The sequence below is a fragment of the Notechis scutatus genome, chromosome 6 (assembly GCF_049901735.1).
Source record: "Notechis scutatus isolate UNSWTSFEM ecotype Mainland chromosome 6, rNotScu1.2, whole genome shotgun sequence".
Classification (NCBI taxonomy): domain Eukaryota; kingdom Metazoa; phylum Chordata; class Lepidosauria; order Squamata; family Elapidae; genus Notechis; species Notechis scutatus.
Window position 1 is genome coordinate 48,234,373 of NC_142014.1, and position 14,989 is coordinate 48,249,361.

The 14,989-nt window shown below is 38.1% G+C and overlaps 1 protein-coding gene across 1 annotated transcript in view; it reads left to right on the forward strand.

The window, feature by feature from the left end:
• The window catches only part of SCYL2 (SCY1 like pseudokinase 2), a 42,515-nt gene that overhangs the window by 13,153 nt on the left and 14,373 nt on the right, over positions 1–14,989 (forward strand). The window contains exons 3-12 of the mRNA XM_026694282.2: positions 3,420–3,577; positions 4,190–4,334; positions 5,045–5,194; positions 9,552–9,773; positions 10,575–10,691; positions 11,128–11,253; positions 11,510–11,686; positions 12,199–12,321; positions 13,018–13,131; positions 14,690–14,822. Of these exons, the coding sequence (XP_026550067.1) occupies positions 3,420–3,577; positions 4,190–4,334; positions 5,045–5,194; positions 9,552–9,773; positions 10,575–10,691; positions 11,128–11,253; positions 11,510–11,686; positions 12,199–12,321; positions 13,018–13,131; positions 14,690–14,822 (1,465 nt within the window). The remainder of the gene's footprint in view (positions 1–3,419; positions 3,578–4,189; positions 4,335–5,044; positions 5,195–9,551; positions 9,774–10,574; positions 10,692–11,127; positions 11,254–11,509; positions 11,687–12,198; positions 12,322–13,017; positions 13,132–14,689; positions 14,823–14,989) is intronic.

A 14,989-nucleotide genomic window follows, 5' to 3' on the forward strand; every position in this document is an offset into this window, starting at 1 on the left:
AGTGTCAAATAAACTAAAACAAGAACCAACCAAAGTACAAAGAGCTTCAAGAATGAATCTAAACCGAATAACTTTGCTTCCTGCAAAGGTTTCATCATCTTGGCCTGTCCTTTATACCTTATGGGAGGGGCAATCACCTCCCAGCCTTGCTCCCAAGTCACCCCTTTTGTTTCAGCTGCTCTCACCTTCCAGCAGCTCTGCACATACGTGCACTGGGAACAGGCTCCCCTGGGTCCTCTGCCTCGCTGCTGCCAGACTCCGAGACAGCACCCCACTCCCAGATGGTCCCAGCCCCATCCCTGCATAGGACACAGGACCGTCGTCCAAGTCCTCCCCAGACTCCCAGACTGATCCCCTTTCTTCCCCACTGTCCGATTCCGCTGCCGTCTGCACAGGCTCAGCAAACCACTGCAGATTTTCTTTTCTCTACATCTTACTCTCCCTCCCACAGATACATTCTACCAGTTGTCTGGTTTTTAGCCGCCTTCCATATAGCTGTAGCTGTATGCCTCATGACTGATTATCTGAAGAAGTTTTTATATTCTTGAACTGTTTTTGTTGTGTGTAAAGGATTGATATGTTTGTATTAGTGCAGGCTAGAGCAATATTTAGCCACACTTTAGTGTTCTCTGTATGGGACTACTGTTGAAGAATGGAAAAAAGACTTAATTTAATTTAACCAGAATAGTTTCGGGCCAATTCTTTCTGCACTGGGCTGTGTTGTTTTAAGGAGTGGATTACTATGTATAAATTGCAATGTGTTTTTATATCTAAAGAGCATCTCTTGCATAAATCTGTCCATCAGTTGTTATTAGGTTTGTTGTAAAAAGATGAGCTATAATTATATAATGCAATCTTCTATCCTGAAATATAATGAGGGCCTTTTTCATTTCATTTATACTGAAGGCCTTTTTCATTTCATTTATCAAGCTTTTGGTAAATTTAATTGTGTTAATTTTGATTAGTGTCTTTTAAGTAGTTCTGATTATTGTTTCTTTTTCATCTCAATTATTTTTAAACCATATAATATGATCTGCCTATGGATGCCTGAGAAACAAATATAAAATCAGTTGTTCATATTATTTCTGCAATTTGTTACTTGGAGGACTGTATGGATTTAGTACACTTGTTTTGATTGAATGAGAAAGATATGACAAATTCTTAGGCTGGAGTAGAAGGTATCTGATAGGTGTTCTTGTAACAAAGATATTGTTCTGTTTCCTGTAGTGCTAGATGATCAAGAAATTATGAATAGATTATACTTACATTGACTCTGGTATAGTTGCTACCACAGGTTGTCCCAAAGGTGCTTTTCAAAAGGCAGCTGGACTTGTTTTTTTTTCTTTGAAAACATTTCGCTTCTCATCTAAAAAAAAACTTCTTCAGTTCGTAAGTTTGGTCATCCAGACTTGGATAATTGAAAATCTCCATAGATATGCTACCACAGATGCCTTGATTTATGACCACCACAATTGGGACAGGAATTTCCAACACTAAGCAATACGGTTGTAAAGCGAGACATCATGTGACCACATTTGCTTAGCAAAGGCAATCCTTACAATCCCAGTTGCCCTCATTAAGCAAATTCCACCAGTCATCCGCCAAGGGCCTACCCCCATTCCAGGCTTGGTTCCTCCCAGCCCTGAGTCTCAGTAAGGTAAGGAACTGCCTCCAATTCCCCTCACCCATCAAACTCCCCCCACCCTGCCCTTTTGGCTGTCACACACTTGTGTACGGTAAGTAGTACCAGAATAGAATGGCTGTGGGGCTGCTTGCTATGCCTAGGAAGTCACAGCCACTACACTCACCCCACCCTACACCAGAGCCAATAGCACGGCACAAGGCAATTCTTTGACGCACTATGACTGTGGACTATAAAAAGCAGCCCCTGAGCTACAGCACAAAGCCTAGTTGCAGCAATATGGCATAAAGCCACAGCCCACTCCAGCCACAGTTGCCCTCACCACCATGCTCTCCATCTCCAGTGATGTAGCACCACAACTTCTGAAGGCAGTCCATTCAAATGTTTAATTGTTGTCACTGTCAGGAAGTTTCTCCTAAGTTCTAGGTTGGATTTCTCTTTGATAAGTTTCCTTCTGTTACTTCTTGTCCTGTCTTCAGGTATTTTGGACAATAGGTTGACCATCTCTTTTTTATAACTGCCCCTTAAATATTGGATGACTACTATCATGCTATCCCTAGCCTTTCTTTCGTTATCTCTCTGGGTAATCTCTCTAGATATTGTCAAAGCTTATTAAAGCTTTGAAAATACTTTATCAATCATTCATACGTGTGTACTGTATTTTCTGATTTATTTTCTCACATTTTAATGCTGTGTAATTGGATCAGAAGAAAAGGTGTTTCAAAGCATGCATTTGCAAACCACTAGTCAGTGAACTTTAAACTAAATGTCCCTTTTCCCAAGATTGTGCTATAGAATGAGTGTGATCCCAGGAACAGACTCAAATACTTCAAGGACTTTTAAGAACAAATTGGATAGCCATTTGTCTGAAATGGTATAAGGTCTTCCGATTGAGCAAGGAATTGAACTAGAAGACCTCCAAGAACCCAACTCTGTTATTTTGTTATTATATTAGATTTGGCTGAATGCCGCTTATCAGGAAAATTGTTCTATTGTACTTACTGTATTACTATTCCAGTGAATTTTTCAGCACCACTGTGCAATAGCGTTTAAAAACTGTACTTTTAATAAAACCTTTCTGTCACGTGTAAAGAGAATATGACAGAATGAAGTGCCTGAACATAAAGCTTGTTTTTTCACTTAAGACATAGTTTGAAATTTCTGAATAGATATAAACTACTGTAGGTTTGTATACAGGTTTGTATACATGTTGTTCTGAACTTACAGCCATTCATTTAATGATCATTCAAAGTTACAACGGTGCTGAAAAAGGTGACTTATGACTGGTCCTTGTACTTACGAGTGTCACAGAATTCCCATGGTCACATGATCAAAATTTGGGCAGTTGGCAATCAACATGTATTTACACTGGTTGCAGCATCCCAGGGTCACATTATTACCATTTTATGACCTTCCTAACCAACTTCCACAAGCAAAGTCAATGGCGAATGTTAGGTCTGCTTAACAACTATGCGATCCACTTAACAACTGCATGATTCACTTAAAAACCTGCATTGTTTTGCTTAACTGTGTCAAAAGAGATTATAAAATTGGGCACAATAACTGTCTTGCTTAGCAACAGATGTTCCAATCCCAATTGTGGTTGTAAGTCGAAGATTACCTGTTCAAGATGGCAATTCTCTTGCAATGGTGAAATGACTTGTTTTCAGTTAAAAGGCATCAAGAAGAATTATTTTAAAGTATTAAATGTAGTTTTCTTAAGAGACATATTAAATATAAATGGTTCATTAATTACATTTGTATACCTTATGTTTAGGAAGTGGCAGTCTTTGTATTTGATAAAAAAATTATGGATAAATATCAGAAATTTGAGAAGGATCAAATTATTGATTGCTTAAAACGTGGAGTTCAGCAGTTGACAAGACTTCGACATCCTCGGCTGCTAACTGTGCAGCATCCACTAGAAGAATCCCGGTAAAAATTTCTGATGCTACAGTAATAATAGATTCAAAGTCAAAACAGTCAACATCTAATAATTGTATTCTTATGAATTTTGAAATTTGACAACCAAAGTGCAGTCTAAAATACAGAATTGTAAAAAACGGAATTCTTTTAAAAATACATAGATTTCTAAATAAAGCAAGGGTTTACAACTTATACCCAGATTCTAAATACTTTTCAAATATTTTATACCCTGGGTATAATGGGTGATGAAATACATGCATTTAATTCAGTTTACATTCTATGAATGCAAGAGAGTCTTTTAAGGAAAAATCAAAGAGACCTATTTAAAATATTCAGAAATTTCATTTGATTTTGTTCTTTTTTTTCCAGTAAAAAGAGAAGCTTTAAAGGATTTTAACTGGTGTTGATTCTTGCAAAATAATGTTGATTTATGTAGTTGGGATTTTGGTAGTTGCTGTTAAGATTCCAAATGAAAATATATTCATTTATCATAATGTCTTGTGCATTTTCCAGATGTCAGTGTGCTATGCAACCTATAAACTACCTGCATTAGTATCCCTATCTCTTTTTTAAAATTGAACATTTGGAGTGTTTAGTAAAACTATCCTTGTTTTCTTTTAGAGATTGTCTAGCATTTTGTACAGAACCAGTTAGTGCAAGTTTGGCTAATATACTGGGTAACTGGGAGAATCTTCCTTCACCCTTACCATCTGACATCAAAGATTATAACTTGTATGATGTGGAAACAAAATATGGCTTACTTCAGGTATGCATTGACTTATAACTTATATCAATTATGATGCATCATAATTGTAATCCATTCAAAATTGTGTGTGATTGTGTCTGTAAATGATTAGGTGTATTCTAATTTTACCAGACTTAAAGGCAAGAGGACCATTACATGACTAAAGATATGACAGTAAACATATTTGAAGAAGTGGATCTTGCAGCATTTTGTATGCTGTGCTCTTTGAACATCTTATTGTATTCCATATATAAATGAGACACTTAGTTCACATTATTTTCCTTCTACAGAAAAAAACAATAAAAGTACTGTTTACAATACAAATTTACCATAAATTTGTACATCAATTCCTTGCAAATTGTAAAATAATCTGCAAGTGAATTCACACATTTTAGATAATTAAAAACTTCAGTCCTCAGCTGCTTTCAGTTCTTAAAAGATTTTTGGGAACTCCACAAGATATTATCTTGTTCAGATATCTTAGTCATTTGTATCCTACTCTGTGTTCTAGAATAGTTGCTCTTGTGTAAGTTGTGCACAGATTTCTCAGGGATAAGAAGGGCTTAAAGACCTAATTACAGTTGATTGGATGAGCAAGTTTGTCTTGGTTACGTTGTGTGGAGTATTGAGATAGTGGTTACAAGCAAAGATATAATCCATCATAATAATTAAGTTTCAGAAAATTGGGAAAAAAGACATTATCACAAGAATATAACTTTCCTTCCCAACAGGTTTCAGAAGGCTTGTCATTTCTACACAGCAGCGTGAAAATGGTCCATGGCAACCTTACTCCTGAAAACATAATTTTAAATAAAAGTGGTGCGTGGAAAATTATGGGATTTGACTTCTGCATTCAATCAATAAATCCATCTGAACAAGAGGTAATAAATTGTTTAATGTGTTATTTTTCTTAAATGAAGCCCAGCTGAAAATATTAAGTCTAATATTTAGCTGATTTAAAAGTTTTAAAAGTTTACAATGAGTCAATACATGATAGTTCCTTTACTTTACCAGATAGACAAACACTTGACATTGTCATAGATGAAAATTTTGTATATGATTTGTGGTTTGTACTTTTTAGTACAAATTAAGATGTTATGGATTTTGGAGGAAGTCATGGAAGACAGGCTAGTAAATTATTTATTTATTTATATTATTTATATATTTACCAACTCACAAAAGTAACTTTGATAGTCTATAAAATAAAAACACAAAACCCTACTGCACACAGTAGTCTCATTCACAATCCGTAGTAACAACTCATGTACCCAAAATGCCTGGGGAAACAGCCAGATTTTCAATGGCTGGTGAAAGGCTAAGAGGGTTGAGGTCCAACAAGAAGATAGATACTCACCACTATTGCAAGGTGGTATTGTTTGATAGGAAATGGAGCATATCTGTCTAGTAGATTTGGTGAGTCAAGAAAAAATAGAAGAAAGACAGTCCTGCAGATTGCCTGCCCTGTGCCATGGAGGTTTTATAGGTAATGGCAGTCTTGGTAGTCAGTGCAGCTCATAGAACACTGGCATTACAGCAGTGGTTCCCAAAGTGGGCGGTACCACCCCCTGGGGGGGGGGTGAGATGCCTTAGGGGGCGCTAAGGGGCAAGGGGGCATTAGAGGTGCTGGCTCCGCAGGCTCACTGACTGCCGGCCATGCAACCCATTGATTGTTTCATCGCTCCGTAGCCGGCGCCTCGAATGCAGAACCCGCGCACGGTGAGCCTTGCCAAGCCTGGGGGAGGAGAGGTGGGAGGTGGCGGAAAGGGGGCGCCTTAGCTTGCAGGCTGTCCTCTCCGGTGGAAGTGACCTATTAAAGGTTTTGTGGACGAAACATGGTCAAGACTATCAGGAAGTTCTCACATTTTGTTGAGGCTTTAAACAGGATCCATTGGACCAGATCTCCACCCTAAAAATTACTTTTCCCCAATGTATGACAGTGCCAATTCTGAAGAAGGCAAAACCAAAATGTACTGGTAAATTACAAGGAGAACACACACACATACACACACTCCCTTCTAACCCTGTTGGAGCAGGTGATTGGACTAGAATAGATATCTCATTATCTTTCTCCTCCCTCCTTTATTTCTTTTTCTTTCTGTCCCTTCCTTCCATCCCCCTTTTCTTTGTCCCTTTTTCTTTCTTTCCCTTTTCTCTTTCTTTTCTTCCTTCCTTCTCTCTCTCTCTCTCTCCCTCTCTCTTTTCTCTCTCTCTTTCCCTCTCTCAGGCTCACCCCATTGACTTGACTTGCTTGGGCAGGTCCCTCCAGTGCAGTGGGATCAGTGGGGTGGACCTGCAGGGCCAGCACCTAGAACGAGGCAGTGGTGGCATGTTTGAAAAGTAGAGCAAAACCAGAAGTCGGTAATTTTTGCTGCAAAGAATCACAAAAGCTTCTGGGTTGTGCACAAGAAGGGACACACATGTCAATGCAGTTCAGCAACATAAACTAGATACAAATAAAACAAATCAAGAATCGGCAAAGCATCTCTGATTAGATTTTATTCACTACTAGAATCTAATCAGAGATGCTTTGCCTAATCTAGTCCAATGACCTGCTCCAGCAGGGTTAGAAGGGTTAGAAGGGAGTGTGTGTGTATGTGTATGCATGGCTGTCAAAACTCCAAAAACAGGTCAAGTATCTCTGGGGAGGCCAATCATAAATTAGAACACTTGCTAAATAACCGGCCATTAAGTGAGGACCACTTGTTTGCCAGTCACCTGGCCATGCCCACCCAGTCACATGACCACCAAACCACACCTACCTGGTCATATGACCAGCAAGCCATGCCCAGCCAGCAAGCCATGCCAGCCAGTCATGTGACCAGCAAGCCACGCCCTCAAATTAGGCCACACCCACAGAAATTTGAATCCCACCCCTTGGTGGGGGGCACTGAGGATGAGTTTGTAGCACCAAGGGGGCGGTGGACTGAAAAAGTTTGGGAACCACTGTATTACAGTCATAACAGGAAATACCAAACGTTATCCGCACCACTACATCCTGGACCAGTTGCAGCTTCTAAGTATTTTTCAAGGGCATATAGAATGCATTCAATAATCCAGTTAGGAAGTGAGTAAGGCATGAGTCACTATAAGCAGGGTCTTCCAATCCAGAAATAGCCACAATTAATGTACAAGACAAACCTGTGCAAAAGCCCCACTGGCCATGGCTGCCACCTCTTCTTCAAGCAGGAAGAGGATTCCCAAATACACCCGCATACAGAGTTAAGGATGGAAAATCCCCAGAGTAAGGGGGCCTTAAAATCCATAGCAACTTAGTCTTGCCATGGTTGAAGCTTATTCTCCCTCATCCATTAGTTATCTTAACAGCCCTAAAATTAAGTGGGATGGTATATTTATATATGTTATATCAGTGGTTCCCAAACTTTTTCAGTCCACCGTCCCCTTGGTGCTACAAACTCATCCTCAGTGCCCCCCACCCAGGGGTGGGATTCAAATTTCTTAACAACTGGTTCTGTGGGCGTGGCCTAATTTGTGGGTGTGGCTTGGTGGTCATGTGACTGGGATGTGTGGCCAGATGGCCATGTGACTGGCAAACCAAATATAAGTAGTCCTCCTTAATGGCCAGTTGTTTAGTAAGTGTTCTAATTTATGACTAACCTTCCCAGAGCTACTTGACCTGTTTTTGGAGTTTTGACAGACAGACAGACACACACACACACACACACACAAATACACCCTTCTGCCCTGCTAGAGCAGGTGGTTGGACTAGATATCTCATTCGCTTTCTCCTCCATCCATCCCTTCCTTTCTTTTTTCTTTCTTTCTCTTTCTTTCTGTCCCTTCCTTCCATCCCCCAACTCTTTCTTTGTATATCCTTTTTCTTCCTTTCTCTCTCTCTTTTTCTTTTCCTTTTCTCTTTATTTTCTTTATTGTTTCTTCCTTTTTTCTCTCCCTTTCTCTCTTTTCCTCTCTCTTTCTCTTTCTCTCTCTCCCTCCCTCCATATCACATTAACTTTCTTCTCCCTCCTCTTTCTTTTTTTCTTTCTTTCTCATTCCCTCTCTTTCTCTCTTTCTTTTCTCTCTTTCTCTCTCTTTCCCTCTTTCTTTCTGTCCCTTCCTTCCATCCCCTCCTCTTTTTTGTCTATCCCTTTTTTTCCTTTCTCTCTCCCTTTTTCTTTCTTTACTTTCTTGTCTGTTCCTTCTCTCTTTCTCTCTCTCTTTCTTTTTTCTCTCTTTCACTCTCTCTGTTCTCTTTCTTTCCCTCTCTTTCCCTCTCTCTTTCCCTCTTTCTTCTCTCTTTCTCTTTTCCTCTCTCTTTCTTTTCTCTCTCTCTTCCTCTCTTTTCTCTCTTTCCTTCTCCTCTCTCTCTATTCCTTCCTTAACCTATCTACCTATTTTCTGCCCAGGTAGGCATGGCCTAATCTGTCAAAGGCCTGGGATAATCCTGCATCACCCCATTTCCCCTTTCAGAGGCCCCGGCCCTTAATCTCCCTGTTTCCTCCCCCACAACCATCTCTTTCGTCGTCCTACAGCCGTGACTTTACCTTCCTCCTGCGGCTGGCTGCCAGGGAAGGCAATCCAGGGCTGAACCATTGTTGCTTGGCTCCCTGCCAGCCCACATCACCCTTGTCACAAATGCCTGCAGCCCCCACATTTTTTCCCCGGTGCGGCTGGACTCCACTGTGTCTGAATGCTTTTTGCAGCATAAATTACTGACCTCCAGCTTTGCTTGCTTCACTTCTCCAATGTGCCGCTGTGGCCATCAGCGATTTTTGCGCATGCACACGATGTCACGCATGCGCAATAAGGACTGACTGGGCAGGGAACGGAGGAGCGGGCAGAGAGGAGCAGGGCCAGCCAGGGCCCTGTTTTACCGTTTCTCCGAACTACCGCGAACAGTAATGAACCGGTAGAATCCTATCCCTGAATTGCGCCCTGCAAGGGGCCCACCTCCAGTGCCCCCTGCCACCTCTTAGCGCCCCCCTGCCAACCCTCTTTTTTCTTAGCGCCCCCCCAAGTCATCCTACCACCCCAGAGGGCCGTACCACCCACTTTGGGAAACACTGTGTTATATGTTCTTAGGTTTTGCTTTTTTCATGTAATATTAAAAATATGTGTCAAAAATTAAATGAATTTCAATTAAAATGGGAATATATTAAAAATATAGATAAGTAATTAAGGTGGTACTTTTGGATGTTAATATTACTTAGTTAGAATAAAGTATTTGATTTAAATTTTATTGTTTCCCAATATATGACTTCACTACATTTCTTATTGCAGCCCAAATTCTCTTCTAAAGAATGGGATCCAAATTTACCATCTTTGTGTCTTCCAAATCCTCAATATTTGGCACCAGAATACATCCTTTCAGTAAGCTGTGAAACAGCTAGTGACATGTATTCTCTAGGGGCAATTATATATGCTATATTTAATAATGGGAAGTCAATTTTTGAGATCAACAAACAAGATATATATAAAAGCTTCAGCAGACAGCTGGATCAGGTACATTTAAATCTATTTATATATTTTCAAATACAGGTAGTCCTCAACTTATGACTAGTTGCTTAGCAACCTTCTGAAGTTACAACAGATTCCCCAAAAGTTAACGTATAACCTGGTTTCAAAGTTACGATGGCTGCAGCACCCCTGCAGTCATTTGTCCTTATGGCTGATTGCAGGGATGGTGCAACATCCATCTACCCTGCTGGATCACCACAGCCACTCATTTACCCCAGGGAAATCAGGCTGGCAGTAGTGGATGCAAATCATGGAGCTAGCTGCCTTCTCACCCAGCAAGCAAGAGGAGATCAACTGTCCGGTGCTTGACAGCTTCCTTTCCACTGAAGGACTTTCAGGACTCAGCCTGCTTCATAGCTCAGCAAGAACATGGGTTGCTTCAGGGGGTTTGCTAGCCGTGGGAGATATGGGACAGATGATCCTGGGCCTGCATAGGCCTCCCAGAACCTTCCTCACCTGAGGCACCATGTGCTCCATTTAACAACCTTCAGCTTTGTTTAATAGCTGCATCAGGGAGACAAGGAAGTGGGATTGTTAAGTGAGGCCATTTTGCTTAGAGGTCACTGACATGTAACTGTAATGGGCAGGCTTCATTATGGTTGTATCTCAGGGACTACCTGTATTGATTATAATGGCTGGTTTCAGATATTAGGCTTGATTTGTGAGCATGAAAATGTATATTGTATATGGTGAAATTCTAAACCAGAAATATTTTTATATAATGAACATATTACAGGCAGGAATTTGTTGTTGTTGTTAATGATGGATGGCATGTGTTCTGTACAGCTTAGTCGGTTGAATTCCAGTAATCTTCAGAACATCCCAGACGATGTCCGTGAACATGTGAAACTGTTGTTAAATGTCACTCCTGCAGTCAGACCAGATGCAGACCAAATGACTAAAGTGAGTAAATAGAAATAACTGCAGAACATAAGGCAAGTCTTCAATTGTTATAATAAACAATGAATATAGAGTTTTAAAATGTTTTGTTAAAATACCGTGGTTTATGGGAGATTGGGATGTAAGTGATTATATTTCTCTTATTAGCAGAGCCAGTTGTTTTTTTCTGGCAGAATATCTTTTTAGAGATTGTCATTGCCTAGAATAAGTGAATCTTATGAAACACTGCAAAAAAATGTATATTTGATGTTCATTTTTATCTTTATCTTTTATTTTTATTTCATTTATTTAAATTGTATACTGTCCTAATCCCAGACACTCGAGATTATTCATAAAATCACCTGCTAATTTTAATTAGAATGAAATGCTATTGTTCTTTTGTTAAGACAAATATATAAGATATTTATCATCTAAATAATTCTTTCTTATCTTTTTTTAGATACCATTCTTTGATAATGTTGGGGCTATGACATTACAGTACTTTGATTCTTTATTTCAAAGGGATAATCTTCAAAAATCACAGTTTTTCAAAGGGCTGCCAAAGGTTTTACCAAAACTACCTAAGGTTAGCAACTTACAAATATCTTAATAAATGCCTGTGCAATGCTGTATATTGTAAATGAAATGTGCATTGCTCTATAATGACTTCCTTTTGGGACTGATAAATGTTGCTGATTTAACATGTTTTACAGAAGAGAGTTACAGGATGCACCAGTTATAAAATTATTTTTGAAAATGCTGCATTTTTATTTGTAATATGTAAGGTTAATTATAAAAATCTTCTTATATCTTTGAAACGTAAGGTATCTATTTTCTTTCAGCGTGTTATAGTGCAAAGAATTTTGCCTTGCTTAACATCTGAATTTGTAAATCCAGACATGGTACCTTTTGTTCTGCCTAATGTTCTGCTCATTGCGGAGGAATGTACCAAAGAAGAATACATTAAACTAATTCTACCTGACCTCAGCCCTGTCTTTAGACAACAGGAACCAATCCAGGTACATTTGTATCTTAAACCTTATTCTTGTTTCCTATTATCGAACATTTTATATTTTCCATTACATATTGACAAAAATGTGTGCCTTAAAGTCAGATTACACTGACATGCTGAAAAGAAAAGATAGAACTGTTGTACCTTCATAAAATGTATTCAGTCTGTAAAGTTCCAGCCATAGTTTATTTCAGAATCCTAAATGGAATTCCCTGGAATAGATTTCTGCCAGGTGAGCAGACTTAGTTTCTAAGTCTAGTATATTGCATTTTGTGGATATACTGCAGTCTGCTGCAGATTCCAATAAATCCATACTGGTAATTTCTATTTTAAAATTGGTGTTCTTGTTTTCCATGCTTACAGGCTAGCAACATGGTAAGTGAATATATTTGCTATATTTACACTGACATTTGAATACAGATTGGTACCAAATGTTACACTGAAAGTTATTCTGAATTATTAGTCTGATTAACAAAATAAGCGAAAGTAATTTTTTAAAATTTAAAATTTCATAAACAGATTCTCTTGATATTTCTTCAAAAAATGGATCTACTGCTAACCAAAACACCTCCAGATGAAATAAAGAACAGTGTTCTGCCAATGGTTTATAGAGCCTTAGAAGCACCATCAATTCAAATACAGGTCTGACAACCATATATTTTGTTCAACTTCATTATAACTGAAATGTATTTGGAATCCTTGACAAATTCTCTTATCCTATCTTTATTAGAATAAGGTCTCACAAAGCAGTAAAAATATTTAAAAAGCAGTATGATAAATTTTTAATTTTTGCATTTGTTTAATTTTGAAATCTGTTTCTTACAACATTTATATGAACTGATTGTTTTTCAAGTCAAAAGGAAGGATGAACAAATAAATATTCTTTACTTTAGAAGTATGTAAAATGTTTCGAGGTTGAAAAGTTTTGATCCTAAATGTATCATTCTGACTTTCAAATGCTCTCTGTTCTAGTTTCACAAAAGCTTTCCAAAGTCAGGGCATACCGTTCCAACTTTACTGGAAGTGGTTTGGCTTTAAAGCAGGCCATTCTGAACATTCACAATTAGAATGGTCCATTTCAGTATTAGTTTATTTCGTGAATGAACAAACTAAGTTTGTGATTTGGGTAAGGTGAGAATGATCCAACCTCAAAACACCTGTGCTTCCCACACGCCAGCCTTCATCCTACCTTTGACCTAAGTATAAATTTTGCCTTAAAATATTAATCATTTAGTGTAAACAGAAATTAAAATCAAGGGCTTGAAAATTACTTTTTTAAAAAGTTAACTCTAACCTTATCCAGTTTTTATATGACAATTGTGGTCTTTTTATTTGCAGGAACTCTGTTTAAATATAATTCCCACATTTGCCAACCTTATAGACTATCCATCAATGAAAAATTCATTGATACCAAGAATTAAAAATGCATGTTTACAAACTTCATCTCTTGCTGTAAGTTTTAATACAGACTTCTTTATAATTGCTTGTATTTTGCTTTTTTTAGTTTAAACAATATTATTTGATTTCTGGTGGGTGGTTTCTTTTGTATTTTAAGCAAAAATTGTTTTGATTATATATAGCTAATATTTGAAGAGTGAAACTGGAGATTACCACTTAGTCTCACTCTTACATCATTATTCCACCTATTTCCAAAATCTGTGCCTCTAAAAAAGGAAGAACTACATATTTTAGATTCTCCACACAAAGCAGTCTCAATTGTATAGGATTTCAAATAGCATAGAGACCCTTCACATAAGCATTTTATTGTATTCCTAAACTTTTCAATTCCTACTAAATGTTCACATATTGTCATTGGCCCAAACTACATACACAGATATGTATTAAACAGATGTTTAGATTTTCTCAGATTGTATTAGATATCTATATATGATTCATACTTCTTCAGCCTTTATTCTTAACACCGGTGCACCACAGGGTTGCATGTTGAGTCCCTTACTCTATCCTCTTTTTGTGCATGACTGCATTCCCACTCACGCTAGTAATAGTATTACCAAATTTGCAGATGATACAATAGTAGTGGGACTCATTTCCGGGGGAGGGATGAGTCTGCCCATCAAGATGAGGTGGACCAGTTGCTTTCGTGGTGTGGAGACAATAACTTGGTCCTCAACACCAATAAGACCAAGGAACTTATAGTGGACTATAGAAGGAACAGATCAGACATCCAGCCCTTGCTTATCAATGGAGACCGATTGGAGCAAATGGCCAGTTTTAAGTTTCTGGGTGTTACCGCAAAAGAGGACTTAACCTGGCCTTCAAAAGCAGAGAATAAAGGTCAGTATGGGCTGGTGGGTGGGACCAGCAGCAGCTTGTCAGAGAGAACCAGTTCGGTCTCCGTTGATCTTTGGCGCTACCGGTATGCCAGAATCGGACCGAACTGGTAGACTAGCACTACTGGTCTGTATAGCATACGCATTTTATAAATAAGCATTACTACTACTATTACTACTACTGTTACTACTACTACTGAAATGGCTGCTGGTTTGATAGCAGATTCCACTACTCCCCCTTGCTCTCTACTCTCCACCCATCCATTTTCTTTTTATCTGATTTAATTCTTATTTTTTCATTATTTATTATGTTATTTTACAGCTAGTTTGTTTACACACTTTTCATTTGTTCCTTTTTATTTTTGTAACCACCTAGAGCAGTCCCACAATAAGATAAATTTAATTAACAAATGAATCTTCCTACTTCATATTAGGTAATAGGTAGGCTGTCGACTTTTTTTAAAAAAAACTGCAAAATGTTTGCTATATTTTCCATAGAACAAATTGTTAAAATTTTATTGTTTTTGAAGCTTCCCATGTAAGAATAAGTTTTCACTGCTTCTCTATATAAACCCACACCATTTAAGTCTGGAAAGATAGAGGAATGTACATCCCATGCACACATAGGTTTTAAGTGATTAAATAGCTTGTTTATGAAATTTCACTTTAAATCACCTTTATTCATAAAAGTTCAGAGGATTTGTTTATATTTTTATTAGGTGCGTGTAAATTCTTTAGTCTGCTTGGGAAAAATTTTGGAATACCTGGATAAATGGTTTGTTCTTGATGATATTCTGCCTTTTTTGCAACAAATTCCTTCCAAAGAACCTGCAGTCCTTATGGGAATCTTAGGTAATACAACTTTTTATTTGTTGTGTGTTGTCTACTGTAATTCCTCTACAGTACTTCGGTGTATGATTCAAATACAGTATGTTTATAATATGCCTCAAAGGTATATAACTTGTTTAGTTTCCTAAGATTTTCTTTTAAGTTCTGTATCAACATAGATTAACTACCCA